Genomic DNA, 17,874 nt, shown 5'->3' with positions numbered 1-17,874 from the left:
CAATTTTATACTTCATTTTATGCAAATATAATACAACTCTAAACTCATGGTCTCTCCAAACATAAGGCAAGGTTATTTTTTTTGAGATAAATCATAATGATTTTTCAGTAAATATTAACTAAAGAGATCTTTTTTCGACAACAAAAAAAAAAAATTGTAATAGGCTACCATGTGGAATGCTTCAAACCTGTATAAGGCACAATCCTCACTTTTCCATTGACCCCAATTTCTTTAGTCGAAGTTTTTGGATAAGTTTTGGGGATATGCTCAGATGCTAAGTGATTCAAAGTTCACTAATAATTCTATAAGAGAGAGATGTAAGATATATAATCTCGAGCATGTTTTCTAAAATATTTTATTTCATTCTTGAAGAAAGCGTGATATTTTAATCCTATGAGGTGTCTTTTACGAATCACCAAATATTACAACAGCATAGCAGAAGTAAAGCCCTTTTTCAGTAGGTACGAATGAAGATCGGCTAAGATGAACTGAGCTGCAGCTTCTTGAAGTTAATTTCTACTTGGTCTAGAGCAGTTGATGTGTTCGAAGGATGCCATTTAATTTACTATCCCAGATGATCAAGGGTCTGTCAGCTTCCAGCTAGCAAACGTAAACTAACAATCCAACCATGAACAGTTTCATTTTGAAGTAAAATGGGATACAATACAAATTGTTTGAAATCTAAAGGGGCATCTGCACAATCCAACAATGTCGATGTGGCCCCGAGGATTTCTCGTTGCACAATCCTCTGTCTCGGATAAGCAACCTGATATAATCCCTCGACAATCAGGGCAATCATCAGGCAGGAGAAGGAAAGGAAATTAGAGAAGATTCAATAGGCAGTTATGATGAGGAACATGAGGAGAAAGGGGCAAGGATTCAGAGTACTTTTGTCCTAGAAAACCATTACTCAGTTCAGAAGGTGAAGCCATACCAAAACAGGGAGGAAAGGGGTGCTAGGAGCACAAAATCCTCGAACACAGATTAACATTTTTTTTTGGGGCTGCCAGAAGAAAAATAATAAAAAACAGAATTTTGTTTTGAGTTTGATTTATTTTTATACTGTGACGAAGCTAGACATGTGCAAGCAACCAAGTGATGCTTTCTACATCAATCCTGAACTTCTTCAGGCTTCTTTGCAGTTGCTTTAAGATACCATCCGAGACCACCAAGAATGGTTACTGCACCAGCAACAACAGCGTAGTTTCGGTACTTGTCAGTTGATACACCAGATGTTGAGGTTGGGCTACTCTGTTTAACGTCAGGAGTAGAACTCCCTGAGCTTGTTTCGAGCTTTTCTTCTGGTTTTGGGCCCTGAAACATTATCCCGAGGAAGCTAAAGCTAATGGGTAACATGTAACTAAAGCAACAGAAGCAGAGAATGAAAAGTAGGCTGCATGGTACTACGCTTCAAAAATTAAGAGCTCACAGCCAAGCAAAGAAGTTGACTGAATAGATCTTAGTTCATCAACCAAACTCGGCTGAAAAAATACTGAAAAATCAACAAATTGGAAAATAAGACAATACAATTCATCATATAGACGATCAATAACATTCATTTATTTGTTACAGAAAAAATAACTCCAGATAACTAAACATTGAATCAAATTTCAGATTCAGTAACATTTATTTGAGGGTGAGCCTTGACCCAATTGCAAGGGCGTTACACTCATAGGTTCAAGTCACAGAAATAGCTTCTCTAGTTGTGGAGATAAGGCCGCGTATGCCATGCCCTCTCCAAAGCCACCAAATGGCATAGAAAGCTTTGTGCACTGGGTATTTGTATTTTTTAACTTTCAGAGTTGAAGCAAGTTGCACCCACTCAACAAAAGGCTTGACAGAACAACATCAAGTTATACAAGCAATTTACACAGCAGCCAATACATTTTTGTGTACACTTTTGGTTTGTAAGCCCATTTACCTCAAAAAAACAATTACATTTTGAGAGGTTGAATGGATGAGATACAAGGAGAGAAGCAGAACAGGGTCATGTTTACAATAGCTTATTTTAAGTGAGCTTGGGAAACATGACGCTCATTACCATGCTTCATAATCACACGTTGCAAAAGTAAGGGAACAGATGCTTTTGCAGAACATGAATACATCACGTATGGTAAGCATTTTTCATTTCTTGCATACACTTCTCAGATGCTGCAATTTTCCCACTTGATCTCACTATCAATTATGGGATTTAAACATGGTTCAGAAACCACCCCTTCATTTAATCAGAGTCCCACCATATGTTAAATAATACCTCTTCAAATATCAAATAATCCAATTTGAGAAACATAAAAAAGGCCACAGTAACAATAACATCAAATTCAAAAGCTTAGGCCTTCTAATGGGACATTAATCTTCTACTTATAAAAAATAATTAAAATAAATATCTAGTATGATAGTACCTTGCGTGCAAGCTTCTCCAGCTTTTCTTGCTCAATTTTCTGCAGTAAAAGAACCAGATCATTTTCAACAGCGACACAGAACAACAACAAATATGACAAACAAGCAAAGGCATTGCACAGTACATCCAGCTCAAAATTAACTACAAAAAATTTTAAATTCACTCAAATTAAATTCTAAAAGTTTTGCCATGTCAATTTACTACGGTGTGAAATGGTCAGCCCTGTCTACTTTTACAGGCATTGGAACTGCACCAAATGTCTTTCAAATTAGTTCTCCCAACTCTCCTCCCATTCAATTTTACTACCCCTCCGGATAGTGAAAGCCTAAGCTCCTACAAATGAATTAGGGCACGCCATTCTTTTGAAAAAAAAGAGACCATGGCACTTGCTACATTTGAAAAACTTTCCTTTCGTAGGGGAGAAAGGCTTGTCAAAAATTAGATCTATTTTAAAGCAAGATTCTTATATATTAAAAAAAAATTAAAAAAAATCACAGGATTCCACTAGCTTTCTTTTTGTTTTATTATTTTTTTGGGGAAAGTGGGGGGGACGAGGGGTGAAGAAATGCATCTTATGTCAACAAATGCAGTTGGCTCAAGAATAAGAATGACAGTAATTTTTTTAATTGATTATTTCTGGCTGGATTGTACCATGGCTGAAGGCCCAGTGTAAATAGTACAAAGGAAAGTAAGACGTAGATATTCATTTTGAACAATCAGAGTTGCATACTGCATGCTTTTAAAAAAAAATGAAACATTAGCTACTATTCAATAACAATTACGAAACTTAAATGGAAAAAGTAATATTCAATGACACTATTCTTGATAGTCTTTTGAAATATGAAAACACGATTCAGTTGGAATAATCAAACCATTTAGCACAAAGGTGATATAAACTAGTGTTGGGCCAGGTGAGTTGCATGTGGGGTCATACAAGCAAGACTTATGAGGAGGGAAAGGGATTTCCAGATGTCAAAAAAACAGTATAAAAGTTTTCAACATTATTTCAAATTTCCAATGCTCATAATGCAGATTGCTTTAAGACTGCAAAAGAATGCCATATCATCGGATGCAGGTATGCTAGCTGTCCCAGATTTTCTTCTAACTATAGATAAAACATTTCGAAGGAACTAATGTCAGTAAGAGTTCATCATTGTCAATGCCCATTAACATTTGTTTCACAATCTAGGGTGAAGAATAAAACCTCAACACCCAGTTGAGAAATAGTTTTCAAACATAGTATGCCCCTCTCAAACAAATCACTAATCAGTAAAAAATTAGAACATGAGCACACACATGGGAAGAAAATGCCCAAGTGACAAATACAACAAGAATTTGGTTGTAATGAAGTGATTAATGGTCGGAAAATTTCATAACTCAAGAAGTCCTAATTTTACCAGTCTACTATGTCTAGGCCAAATTTCCTTTCCTATCAGCCAGCATCAGATCTTAAAATAATACAGCCTCTCGAAAGACTCCTACCTATCAAAAAATAAAAAATAAAAAAGAAGCGATTCCAACTCCTCCTCCCCCCCCCCCCCCCCCCCTAAAAAAAAAAGGAAAAAAAAAATTCTTTTCATGTGCAACTCTCATGTTAGGTATGTGACTGAATTCAACATTTTTTTCTACAATTAAAATGGAAGAAAAAAATATGAATCTACCTGCAAAAAGGCTTAAAAATTAATGGGCAAGGGTGTGTTGTCTCCATGTCTAAGATTTACACGACATGACTGGACTGCTATGGTGGACCAAAATACCCTCAATGAAAAGAATAACATAACAAAAAAAGAAAAACAAAAGCACTTTGTCCTTTAATTGCTTAGCCACTGCTGGTTGGTGGGAGGGGGCCAACCAGGCTTATACCGTGTAAATGGACTAAGGTCCTCCATTTTGGCCAGTCCTATGCCACAACTGTGCAGTACCAAATACAAGCCAAGGGTTGACGCAGGACGAATTCAAACAAGGGAAGAATGCAGGAAATAAAAGAAAAGAATAGGACATTAAAAGGGAGTGAAAAAACAAAGAGACAAAACTCAATTGCTACTCAATGCTCAATCTGCCAAACTGCCCCTCATGAATACACATCAAATCTTTGTATAGACCTTCTCCAAATTCTAAATAAGTAAACAATCTCTAGGAATTAATATCAAATCACTAAAAATTAAAACAACACATAATGTAAAGTCACTACATCATAAAGACCCTAGTAACCTACTAGATAATCCTACTATAGAATGCTGCAAAAATAGGAAAATCTTAAAAATAATTACCTAGAAGATTGACCAAAAATCCTACCAATGCCAAAAATAATCATTGCAAGCCTTGATGCCCATTGCATCATTCTCCCCCAATTGGTATATCTGACCTCGAATTCAAAATAATTGAAGGATGAAGAACTGACCAACCAAAATTGCATTGGAATTAATGATGCAATCCATATGCTTCAAAAATAAATATGAATGCAAGTGGGTGGAGGCACTGAAAACAAACCTATCAGGAATTATCACTTCCACATGCAATCTCATTCACATAGCTGAGAACCCAATGGACCTGCCCTCCATGGAAGGTTTATCTCTGCTATTTCCACCACTCAAGTTCCTTTATCGGTTCTTTTGGCTTAAATGTCAATTTTGGAATGTCTTTTATGCCATCAAATCCTGCTGCTAATACAAATGGTGCAGCTATGGTTTTGACCATGGTTATTAAAATTGCGATCTGGATCGTAGAATCGTACGATTCTATGATCCAGATTCACCCAAATGATCCAAGTTGCATATAAAATCGGAATCAAGTAGAATCGTGGTAGAATCGTAAAAGAATCTGTACAATCAGAATTGTAGAATCAAAAAGAACCGACTTTGTTACCTGGATTGGGATTTTTTTTTCCTTTTTGTGGTTCAATAATATGACCCAATACATGTTTTTATTCGCCCAAAGGCCCCAAAAGGTTTATGTTTGGTCCAAATTCTTCAATATATGGGACAAAATAGCTCCTAGCCCCCCATCGATGAATAGATTCAGAAAAATCTGCACCTGACTTCCCCAGAGTTCAGCACCTAAATAACTCCCAGCCCCCCATCGATGAATAGATTCAGCAGAATCTGCACCCGACTTCCCCGGAGTTTAGCACATCAGTCCTCTACTCCTCATTGAAGTTCAGCAATCCAGAACCTGAATTTCTCTCCTGTTCAACAACCATAGAACCCTCCATCTAGTGACTGGTGTTCAATCAGCAGCAGCTAGCATCTAGCAGTCTTGCTGTTTGATCAACAGTTTTTTAGTCTTCAACAACCAGTGTTGAGTCCTCAGTCCTCTTCCTTCTTTGGTGTTCAACAAGTACTCAGTCCTCTTCAACACAGAATTCTTGTTTGATCAGCAGCAGCCAAGAAAAGAGCCAAGCCAGCAGGCCCAGCAGAGGGTATGCTTCAAAACAGATCTGCTTCTCAACAGTGAGCACTGTTTTTCTCCTTCTTCTTCTCCTTTTCTTGCTCTTCTTCTTTTTCTTCTTTTTATTTTTGAACATTTTATTTTATGTTTAACTTCTTATACTTACTAAGTTACTAACCAAGTTTTTAGTCTTAATACTTGTCACAAAGTTCTACATATATAATATTTTAATATTTACATTGAAAGTAGAATCTTATGATTCTCAATCCAATTATACGATTTGAAACTGCAGACCCATCCAATGATCCCACTCAGAATCTCGATTCTAATAACCTTGGTTTACATGGGCTCCGTAAGCATCTCCTTGGATCTCTCCCTTTCTACTTCAACAATAAACTCTTTTTGGTCAACCACATTGTGAGCTTCCACAATATTGGGTGGATTGCTTAATTCACTAACTGTCAGAGAAGTTTGCTGTGTCATAACTACGGCATTTGCTTCTGTCATTTCATTGTTAATGCTAGCAATTACCTTCTCGTAATATTATAGATCCAGATTTCTTCGTTCAGCAAGGACATGGATATATCTCCAGATCCTCAATTCAAGCACATTTTTCTGTTTACTCAAATTCCATGGTCACCATGGTTGTCAACAAGGATTGTGAATGAGAGATGACAGATGGGATGCAAGACTGATGGTGGGGTGGTGACACTGACAACAGCATTAAAGATCGAATTGAGCCCACATATTAGGGACTTGGGAAGTTCTCGCACTTCAATAGTACACACAGAAAGAATAGGAAAAGTCACGAATCTGCGATGTTTGAAGATGTGCAGCAGCAGCTTGCAGTGCTGCAACTAGTACAAGTGAGACTTTGACAATTGAAAATAGTGTTGCTCTGGTTATGGCCCACAATTGAAGGGAAAGGAGATTTCAATGATTGGTTTGGGAGTTGTTGGAAAGAAACAACGCAGAAATTTAAAAAATTCACTTAGAAAACTGTGCAAAAAATTCCCGTGTGCGTCCCCTGCATGTGAGGCATGTTAGCTGCCAGCAGCAGCTTCCATGCAATGAAATTTATGGTGAACGTAGATCAGGGGATGGTGACTACATGACAGGGAGTTAGGGGTTTAAGAGAGGCAATGGCCAAGATTCTTCCGCTGGAGTGTGGTGCCACACCTGTGGTTGGCAAGGAATTTTGGGGAGGGGCTAATCAGCAGTTTCTGTCTCTGATGGTAGTGGTGGAGCTATGAAATCATACTTAGAAAGTGGACTATGAAAATAAGGGCAGTGAACAGTTGCAGTGGGTTTTTAAAAATAAAATCCTGGCTGCAAGAGAAAAAAAAAAGAGTTTGGTGAATGGTGTGAAATAGATGGGAACTGATCAAGAGAAAGAGAGAGAACTTGTGGTGGTGATCAAAGTTTGTGATAGAATTTTTAGAAGAGAAAGGATCATGCTTGTTCAAAGGAAATGCAGAGGAGGAGGAGAAAGATGGAATGAGGCTGAAGTATTGGAAGAAAAACTGAAGAAAAGGAGGTGGATTGATGTGGCTCTTATACCGAACAATGCAGAACATCATCAAATAATTACAACAAAGAAAGAATTTGGGAGAAATAGAGGAGAAATATCGAACATCAATTCTAGTACAGAACAGCAGAAATTATTCTGCCCAGGGGTGAAAATTGGGAGAGAAGAGGGGAAGAAGAAGAAGACACGTGTGTCTGGGATTTTTTTATTTGGGGGGGGGGGGGGTGTTGAGAGGACTAACACGTTCACTTCAATTTCAAATTCAAAAATAACCAACTCTCACATGGCTTCCACATCCTACTTAAAATTTTATAAGCAAGCCTAAATTGCAAGAATTGCATGTAAACCTCTAAAGATACAGAAAATTACAAATTCACCTCCCAATAAACCCATATATTACAAACCACCACATACACGTAAGCCTAATTAACTACTCTTAAATCTATTGGACTGAAATCCGATAATTCCTTACAATGGAATTCTCCAGAGCCCATCCATTGCCCTGCTTCTTGTTCTACATCATACAGCCAGTGAAACTTGAGGTCTGCTCCTCAAGGCATGTGAGGAGAAGACTTACCATTAGATCACCCCCAATAAACCCATATGTTACAAACCACCAAATACACAAGCCTAATTAACTACTCTTAAATCTATTGGGCTGAAATCCAATAATTCCTTACCCCAATTCTCCAGAGCCCATCCATAGCCCTGCTTCTTGTTCTACATCATACAGCCAGTGAAACTTGAAGTCTGTTCCTCAAGGCATGTAAGGAGAAGACTTACCCTTGGACCAAGTCTTTTTCCCTTTAATATTTGAGAACAAACAATACATATACATAACACAAGATATACATATACTGATGTAGGACGGGAAAGGGTGGCTTAGTCCTACGATTCAACCCTCACAAGCACATATACTCAATACACTTTAAATTAAGAATTTAATTATCCGAACATAAACACAATAAACCAGAGGACATTTCACATGTTTTGGGATTTTGAAAGGGTGTATGATGTTGTTCTAAAATAAGTCTCAATTGGTTCTTTCACAAAGGAAACAAGTTGAAATTACAGTAAAGATGTTATTTCAATATTTCAAGAAATAAGTTCTATGTTTAGCAAAATAGTATTCCACAATTGATTTAGACTAACAAGCAGTAATATTGAGAGTCTAGGGATTCAGATATGCTATTCAAGTTTTGGAATTTCAAAATTTCAGGCAAAGGGTTTATCAAATATGAAAGTGCAGAATTTGAAACTAAGGTTTTAGTAATTACATGGGCTGTAAGATATAACAGGGGTTCAAACAAAAATTAAAGTTACCACGAGAATCTATGGATGCTTGACGTTGTTCAACACACAATCACACCTAGAGTCCTTTTTGCAAGCTTGTAAGATACCATTTGAACGCAGCAATGCAAAGGATTGATGGTGTCCGTGTGGTGATATGAAAGTGCTGGCCGTGTGGATGTAACTTTGGTGGTGGCCATGAGAGTGAGGGAGGGAGGATATGGAGATGGAGTTGTTGGATAGGTTAGTGGTCTCTCACCACCTGATCTCCGGAGAGAATGACGTAGCCCCATACTACACAATCACAAGGATTGGACAAAGCTAATAAGCTTCAACAAAGGAATTTCCTTTCAATATCAATATTCAAAACTTAGCTTTTGTTCTTACAATGAAGGGATATATATAGCTAGCATGGGGGGACAAAGCATTAATAATCTTAGCTAGCATGGGGGGACAAAGACATTAAACAACTAACGATTCCCATACAAGCATGGGAGAGACAAAGGAAATAAACAAATCAACTTACAAGACTCATTAATGACACAACTTACTAATACTCCAACTTACTAGATACAATAAATACTTACACAACTTACAACACACACAACTTACTAAGACATGCACATGCAAGCAAGCAAGTTGTCTTGCAAGATTACAAATTAAATATAAAACAAAAGTCAATGGGAGGCCCAATTCTGTGTGGGCCCAATGGAGCCGTGTGGGGCCCACAAGACCGTGTGGAGCCCACAAGACAGTGTGGGGCCCACATGGGTCTTCTTGCTTTAATACTTTATTTGGATCTTCTCGTACCGAAAGTCTTCAAGTATGATTTTCCATTAATCCCATGGGTTCCTGCAAAACAGTTATGAACAAAAGTGGACATCTGGAAGCCGTCCACGTGTCACCATGTCGGCGAAGGAAAGGAGTAAGGTCTGCCAATCCCCATCATATACACACAGACACAAGCACAAATGTATATAGAACTTAAACAATTTTTTATTGAACTAAACATTACTGATTACAATCCCTACCTTAATAACAACATCACGTGTCAGACCACTGTTAAAGTCGCCAGTCTGAGTTACCCGGTAACTTCACAAGGTTGATGACTGGTCCAAGTTTTAAACCATGATCTAAATATCAATTTTGGGTGGCAAGCGAAATAAAACATCAAGTGAAACCCACACATTTTCCAAAGCATCTTCCAAAAGCAACTAGAAAATTTGACACCTGTACTAGACAATTTAGAAGTCGGCAAATCATGTAAATTTCACTACCTCCTTAAAGAATGATTTAGCCACATAAGCACCAAAGGTCTTGCTAGATGGGGATGAAATATACCATTTTGGAAAACCTATCTACTACTACGAATATCAAATCATGTCCCCATGCTATGTTAGGGAGTCCAAGGTTGATGACTAGTCCAAGTTTTAAACCATGATCTAAACATTAGTTTTGGGCGGCAAGAGGAATAAAACATCAAGTGAATCCCACACATTTTCCAAAGCATCTTCCAAAAGCAACTAGAAAATTTGACACCTGTACTAGACAATTTAGAAGTTGGCAAATCATGTAATTTCACTACCTCCTTAACGAATGATTTAGCCACATAAGCACCAAAGGTCTTGCTAGATGGAGATGAAATATACCATTTTGGAAAATCTATCTACTACTACGAATATCGAATCATGTCCCCATGCTGTGTTAGGGAGTCCAAGGACATAATCCCTACTCAAGTATCTCCAAGGAATGGTGTGTCAATGGAAGAGGTCTATTAAGTCTAGTGTTTTGTCTCCTAGATTTGGCTAATAGGTATGACACTAAGATACTACCTTAGCAGCATCCCTCTCAACATAGGCAATGGTTTTATCCCTTTCAAAATAACCAGCTAATCCATCACATACAACTCCCAAACTAAGAAATCTTGAAATAGAAGTGCAGGGAATGCATAACCTAGTGCCCTTAAACAAGTAAACTTCATGGATGATAAAGTTTACAAACCCTCTAATGCTGGCTGAAAAATGAATCCAAAATCAGGACAAGTACAATATTCATCCTTTTCAAATGATAAAATCCAATGACCTCAGCGCTCGTGACATGGAGAAAAACTGTGACTCTACAGAGAGCATCAGCTACCTTATCCTCTACATCGAAGCACTTTTTTAGGTATATTCATTAAGAAACTCTACCCAAACAGCTTGCTTAGCACTCAACTTCTTCTAGGAAGTCAAATATCGCAAAGCAAGATGGTCAGAAAAGCGTACAAACTCCTGGGGTAACTGATAATATCTCATATGTTAGAGAGTTCTTTGTCATATTTGTTGTATTTCTATTTAACCTCTCAGAGTTTTTCACTGAAAAATGCTAGAGTGTCCCTCCTAACTCAAAACTCCACCTATACCTACCTTAAGGACAACACCAGCAACCTCAACTACACTAACGTATCAATGCCTAAGAACAAGCAAGCTGCTGACGAGCACCACCACAGCTAAATGTTTAAGGTGAGAGATATGTTTATGGTATTTCTTCAAAAGCATAGAGTCAAGATTGGAGCATACAACAAACTCAATCCAAAGAGGTACGGTTCATATCAACTCCTAAAGAAGATTGATGACAATGCTTATGTAATGGACTTTCTAGAAGACACAAGGATTTTGAGGACATTTGATGTTGCTGACTTTTATCCCCACTATCTTAAAGAAGTGATTCATCCTAAACCAACCAGAAAGCTGAAAGCGAGTTTTTTCCCGAGCGAAGGGGGTGGACGCAGAATGGTAGCAGCAGAATTCTTAGACCAGGCAAATTGTAAGAAGTCCAAGCATAAAGCCAAGTAAAGTTTGACGCAAAAAATGCTAGAGTCAACTAAAAGACCATACAACCATTTTACTGTGCACATTACTGTCGAGTTTTCATGCTACTGCAGTTAATTATTCTTTTAAGGATTTCATGTCCTCTGCTTAATCATATTCTTTAAGCAGTCACATGGCTAGCATGTGATGTGACCTTTGAAATGAATGTATAGCTGAGATTTTATGGTTTTATTTGAGGACTATATATAATTAGGACTCATTAGACGCTAATCTGACTAAAAGTTTTTGAGTCTTCAAAGCAGATTTTTTTTGTCCAATCTCTTCTAGGTTTATCAAATGTCCACAGCATCAGTTATTTCAAAGGAATATATGGTTAAACTATTTCTATATGTTTGGTATGTAGGAATGGAGTGGGATCGAATGGAATAGAATCGAAACCATCACTTGATTTATGCATTATGCATTTTTTATTTTAAGAATAATGTGAAATTTTGACTGGCAGCAGCAGAAGCAGCAGCAGCAGCAGAATTTGTTAAAAAGGAGGACATATAACAGAAGAGGATGAAAGATCATATAACCTGACAAAGGGCAATTGGTTTTCAGGGCATCAAAAATCTCATTGCCACCTAATCAAACAAACCAAATGCATAAAGCAGAAAATGCAAAAGCAGAACATAAATTATTCACAAAAATAAAACCATAAGCTCTTGCTTTAATCTCCAAAATAATGAGCAAAATGAAGGCTTAAAACAAGGGTAAAAAACTATCCACTCTAGAAAAAATTTTCATTGTCCTTTATTTTCATTCTTTAGAACAATACAAAGCATAAGAGAATGAATGAAGAAGGGGACTCGAGGGTTACCTTGATGTAAACATTTTCGGCAGCCTTTTCCTCCTCGTTGAGAATTTTTCCACTGCTTGAAAGTCTTCGAGATACATATCTCATAGCAGTCCTCGTGGCCATGGCCCTTATTTATTAGGTTTCTTTTGCTATTTTCCCTATAAAAAATCAAAATAAAAATAAGATAGATGACAAATTTTCAGGAAAAATTTATTCACTTCTGCCACATTTGGTGATTGGAAATGGGAATGAGGGCAATCAAATGGGGTGATAGGAAAGGGATTTCTAAGGAAACAGATTTGCACAACCCTTAGTGTTGCCCGACAACGAAGGTAGTTAACTTACTAGTATGGATGTCAAAGGATAAAATTTGAAGTAAAAAATTGAAATCAATTATGATCCAAGAAACCAAGCGGCACCCCCAAATCCACCCTCCAAAATCCCATGGCACTTCAAAATATCATGCAGAGCCCTCATTCAAAATACATCATTTTTTTGGTTTTCAACACATCACTTTTTTTGGACAGAGTTTCACATCATCACTATTCTAAGTTGGAAGGTTTTCCAACCTCCCTTTTATTAATTCTGATTCTCTTTTGTCAAACATGGCCAGTGGCCTTGCTTGCACTAAAATATCTACACTGACACGCTCTGTGGGGTGTTTGACAAAATTAAGGGTTAAGTAATGAATACTAAATTAAGTTTTGAACCTTGTAATTGAACTGTGTAAACATTTTGATATGTGAGTTCTTTTACCATTTTAACTCTTTGAACAATTGCAAGCTCATTTGATTGCACATGAAATTCAAAAAATACAGAAAAATGCAAGAAAATGGCACAGAAGTAAAAAAATGCAACAAAATACAAGACAATCTTAGGCTCATGTGGTTGTTTGGAAACCCAAAAATGTGTGCAGGTGCAAGAAAATCTCAAAAATAAAATCTAGAAATGGGGGGAAATGCAACTGAAAAAAGGCAATTTTGATGATGATTAGTTTGAATCCTTTTGGAAGCCAATAATTGGCAAGAAAACAAGATATAAACAAGAAGAAGAAGAAGAAGAAGAAGAAGAATTTACATACCAACCTCTTAATCAAACACTGACCAAATCACAGGTTGCCCAACTTATCAATTTCCCTCCTATGGACAGCATCATAATATATGAGATACAAGCATTAAATCCATCAATCCGATATAAGTTTGATGCAATGGATGACCAAGAAACTTGCAGCATGATTTCTAAATTTCAAATCAGCAGCAATGGAAGATGGGGATGCTTATAAAAACCCTTTTTGACATGTACGGATGAGTTTCCTCTTGTTCCACGTTTGCTGCTATAGCCAGCAACAGGAAAAACTCAAAGGGCAAATGGGCACTGATTACGGGTCAATCCCAAATTGCACACTGCTAATTTACATAATCCTACACTTAGAGCTCTAAGGACCCGAAACATGTAAGGATGAGTTTCCTCGCGGTCCACTTTTGCTTTACATTTTTTATTTTTTATACTAAAAACATGAAGGAAAAGCAAAATGGATTGCAAAAGCCTTTCCATCTCTCAGCAGTTAGTGAAACCCTATTCTCCTATAATATGGTCAAAAAGAATTTTTAAAAAATAAAAAATACACCGGGGATTTCAACCTTCCAAGACTTCCAAATAAAAGATGAAGAAGAATGTAATCTGCTACGTCGCAAATTAGACGCAACTATAGCGACATTGCTAAAATGATTTGCAGAGCTCATAATCATCCTAGAGAAGAAGCCTGATTCTGAATGGGAGGTTTAATGTGTGCGTGTAGATAGAGATAAAAATGAAATGCAATCCACCGTATCCATATATTGCCGATTTAAACCAGAAAATGAAGAAGCAAACGAGTAAAACTGGAGCCTGGTTTAAATTAAAATAGTATAAATATTTTAAATAACACCACGGATTATAACTACAGCAAGTGACCAGCTAGAAAGGGAATGAAATCGACAACACAAAATACCAACAGCTACGAAAAACAAAATCTTAATAGCTTGTAAGTGATGAACCCTAGAATAGGAATGGCACAGCAGCTATTGAGAAGACAAGCTTACCGGAATGGGTCAATGGCTGCTCGCCCTCGGGAAGAGATGAAAGCGTGGTTATGGAGGTTTATAATGGTTCTTTCTTCTAGAGGATACCCCAGGTAGAGAAGCTACTCACCGTCAGATTTAAGAAAGGGACTGATTCACCAAAATGGATTGTGACCCATTTATCACCTACTCGTAATTTTTTTTCTTTCAAAAAAATGATAATCTGTTTTTTTTTTTTTTTTTATCACATATTAACTCCAGCTACTAACAAGCCCTTTGAACCCCTGGTGCGGCACCAAACTTACGAATCAGCATCCTCCCCCTAGATCTGGCTGATCAGGTAAAGTCTGAAATGCAGACACAGCTTCCGTGCATTAGTTGAACGTTCAGTCAACCCAACCTCCGAGACGCATCTCCATTACCATTCACGATCTTCGCTGGCTCACAAAGTGAACTCTCACCATTCACGATTTCTGTTGGTTCACAAAGTAAATTCTCACCATCCACAGGTACCTCTAGTTTCGTGAGTATATCTACCTGTAATTGAACCTCCGATATTTCTTATGTGCTGATGTCTTTTCACCGCGCCATGCCCATGAAGGTAAAAAAAAAATGATAATCTTTTCAACGACTTTACCAATGTCGCATTTTGAATTCGGGATGGCACATCTTTGAATGTTACACATCCAAATTGGACGATAGCTTATTTTAGATGTAGAATAAATATTTATATCGTGTTGTCCTAATAATATCAAAATAGTCCTATTATAATTTGCAATTTGTATCAATGGGACAGAGAGAGCACCTTTGAATATTGAGCTAGTAGTCATGGGCCACGCTCAATGATAAGTTAATTGCAACATGACCCTTTATGACAACCTAAGCTCACTAGGGTTTCATATTCATTTGTCTTGTGTTCATCCATTTTACAACATTCATCATGCAAATAACGGTGTGGAGTTTATATTTTGAGTTGAGAGTAAAACAAGTGAAGTATGATTCCTCACATATGTTGCAATAATAATAATAATAATAATAATAATAATAATAATAATATAAATATATATAATATAATAATATAATAATATGTATAAGGATGCATCCTTATCAAAATTGGATTAACAAATTCAAATTGAATCATCCATACAGGCACACATACAACCCTTTTCTTGACCTATAAGTTTCCTTCTTCTTCTTTTTTTAATTCTTGAGTAATTTCCTCACAAAATTATAAATTTACTCCTTCATTCTCTATAAATAGGAGAGTTTTCAATTCATTTTTCATAGAAAATTTGAAAGAGGAATTGAAAGAAAAGTAAGTGAAAAAATTAGTGGTAGAAGGATAATTTTTATACACTTAAAATTCTCACTTCTCCACTCTTTTCAATCTCATTTTAAGAGTTAAAAAGTCATTGTGATCATTTCACACGGTTAAGTAAGCGTAAGTGAGTTGGATTATGTCATTCTTTTTATTTAATATACCCAATTTAAATTAAAGCACGAGAATTGAATTATATCAGTTATATTTAATATACCTGATTTAAATTAAAGTACGGAGATTAGATTATATCAATTTTCATTAAATATACCCGAATTAAATTAAAGTATGTGGATTATATTATATTAACTTTTATTAAATATACCTTACTTAAATTAAAGTACGAAGATTGGATTATATTAGTTTTTATTAAATATACCTAAGTTAAATTAAAGTATAAGGATTGAATTATATTAGATTTTATTAAATATACCTGGCTTAATTAAAGTACGTGAATTTAATTATATCGATTTTTTTTATTAAATATAATTGAGTTTATTGTTTTAAAAGAAATATTTTAATCCACTCGGGTAATTTACAGTATTTTAATTTTCTATTAAAAATTGTTGACTTTTTGAGTTCGATCCCTATTTTGATTTTGACAAAACACAAGTTACTTATATATGTATTTAGTGATTGAGTAGGTTATAATTCAACACACACATAAAATGACTGGCAATGGAAACCTTTAATGATGTAAAAACTATACACTCAAGCGCATTTCATGATGTCAGAAGAGCAAAGAAGAAGACTTATTTAATTGTAATTGTAAATACATTTAGTTTTCATATTTGGTCTGTAATAATGCATATATCTTGTATGATATGATTTGAATGCTCAGATGACTGTAGTTTAACCATAGGGAACCAAATGACTTTAGGGCACTTAACATTTTTAAGAAAAATATTTTCCTAAAAGACTAAAATCATATAAAAGGTTTAAAAATAACTTAGGGTCAAAATCATGCTCTTAAATAGCCCCATTCAACCGAACCTTTCTGGTAATAACCAGCTGGGTCAACCAAACACTTGTAGGCTAAAAAGACTAAGTTCCGGTCGACCAAACCAAACTAGTAATAACTAGCTTGGTCGTCCGAACAACTAGTTAGCTAAAAGTAAAAAAGTTGACTAAGTTTCGGTCGACCGAACCCCAAGCAGTGTAAAAGCCTTGGTCGACCAAACCAGTCAAAAGTCAACAAGTTGACTTCTCACGGTCGACCGTTCTAAAATGAACGTATCGTCCTTGGTTGACCGAATTGAAACATGTCTAACTCTTCAACTGTTCGACCGACTGGTTGTGTAGTTCAAATTGGCCATAGTCGACCGAACCATATGAGTGGTCAACCGAACCTTAGCCATGGTCGACCGAACCTATGAAGGGGTTCAGAATCGCACTGAGATGGTCGACCATTTCTGTAGTTCAAAATTGCCACGATCGACCGAACTTATTAATATGGTCGACCGAACCTTGTCTATGGTCAACCTAACCTCTCAAGTTGCGGTATTTTTAAATGCTAAAACGAGTTTAAAATTTAATTAAACTTTTTAATAATACCTAGTGTGTCCCTAATGGTCAAAAATTTCTCAAACTCTATATATACCCCTTTCATAACTTAGATTAGCAACTTTTATTCACAATTATTTTCTCTTAAATTTTTCACTTAATCAAAGTTCTCTCACTTACTTTTCATTTTAAAAATCATTTTGGGGTTAAATTTTTTACTCTCCAACTCTCTTCATTACTCTTTGGAAAATCTTTTGAAAGAGAGTATTTATTTTTTGTTTGGCATTTGTTTTTAAATTGTGATTATTGTGAGCACAAATCCTAACTTCTCCACACATCCTTTATTGCAAATCTTTGTTGGAGAAAATTTTTATAACACTTTGATCTTTGAGGTTCTTGATATTTTACCTCACATCAAATATCATTGTTTGCAAGATGCCTTTGAAAGCAAACCCTAGGTTCTCCTAATTTTTATTGGAAAATAGTTTTTGGAGAAATATTTCATTAGGGTTCAAATATTTGAAATACCTTTTCATACACATCATTATTCAAAAATTGAAAATATTTATTTTGAAAAACACCCTTACTCCATTGAACATCATTTTATATCATTGGAGTGTGCATTTTAGAGCTTAATGTGTACATTTCTACGTGTATTTAGAAGCATTGTATTATGTACAAAAAGGGTTTTTAATAGACCGATTGGGTTCAGCCCACAAATTGAATTGGGGAGTCT

The 17,874-nt window shown here is 36.2% G+C and overlaps 1 protein-coding gene across 3 annotated transcripts; it reads right to left on the bottom strand.

Moving 5' to 3' along the window:
* Positions 1-615: 615 nt before the first annotated feature.
* LOC131144153 (uncharacterized protein At2g27730, mitochondrial) lies at positions 616-14,520 on the bottom strand. Of its 3 annotated transcripts, none has more exons than XM_058092591.1 (5): positions 14,339-14,469; positions 13,339-13,396; positions 12,279-12,415; positions 2,403-2,441; positions 616-1,314 (listed from the first exon to the last, which is right to left on the bottom strand). In XM_058092591.1, the coding sequence occupies exons 3-5, from the start codon at positions 12,378-12,380 to the stop codon at positions 1,111-1,113; spliced, it is 345 nt and encodes a 114-aa protein (XP_057948574.1). In that variant the 5' UTR covers positions 12,381-12,415; positions 13,339-13,396; positions 14,339-14,469; the 3' UTR covers positions 616-1,110. The 3 variants fall into 3 exon arrangements, with proteins under 3 accessions (XP_057948574.1, XP_057948575.1, XP_057948573.1); XM_058092592.1 differs by having other exon boundaries at positions 13,343-13,396; XM_058092590.1 differs by lacking the exon at positions 13,339-13,396 and having other exon boundaries at positions 14,339-14,520.
* Between the last annotated feature and the right edge of the window lie 3,354 nt (positions 14,521-17,874).

This window comes from Malania oleifera, chromosome 12 (genome assembly GCF_029873635.1).
Source record: "Malania oleifera isolate guangnan ecotype guangnan chromosome 12, ASM2987363v1, whole genome shotgun sequence".
In the NCBI taxonomy this organism is placed as follows: Eukaryota; Viridiplantae; Streptophyta; class Magnoliopsida; order Santalales; family Ximeniaceae; genus Malania; species Malania oleifera.
This window is presented reverse-complemented; position numbering and strand designations above follow the sequence as displayed.

Excerpts from the sequence above, each read along its gene's own strand:
- LOC131144153 (XM_058092590.1), bottom strand. The coding sequence starts at position 12,380 with ATGGCCACGAGGACTGCTATGAGATATGTATCTCGAAGACTTTCAAGC. Across the intron at positions 2,442-12,278 it reads CCGAAAATGTTTACATCAAG|AAAATTGAGCAAGAAAAGCT; the intron begins GTAACCCTCGAG and ends CTTTTACTGCAG. Across the intron at positions 1,315-2,402 it reads TGGAGAAGCTTGCACGCAAG|GGCCCAAAACCAGAAGAAAA; the intron begins GTACTATCATAC and ends ATAATGTTTCAG.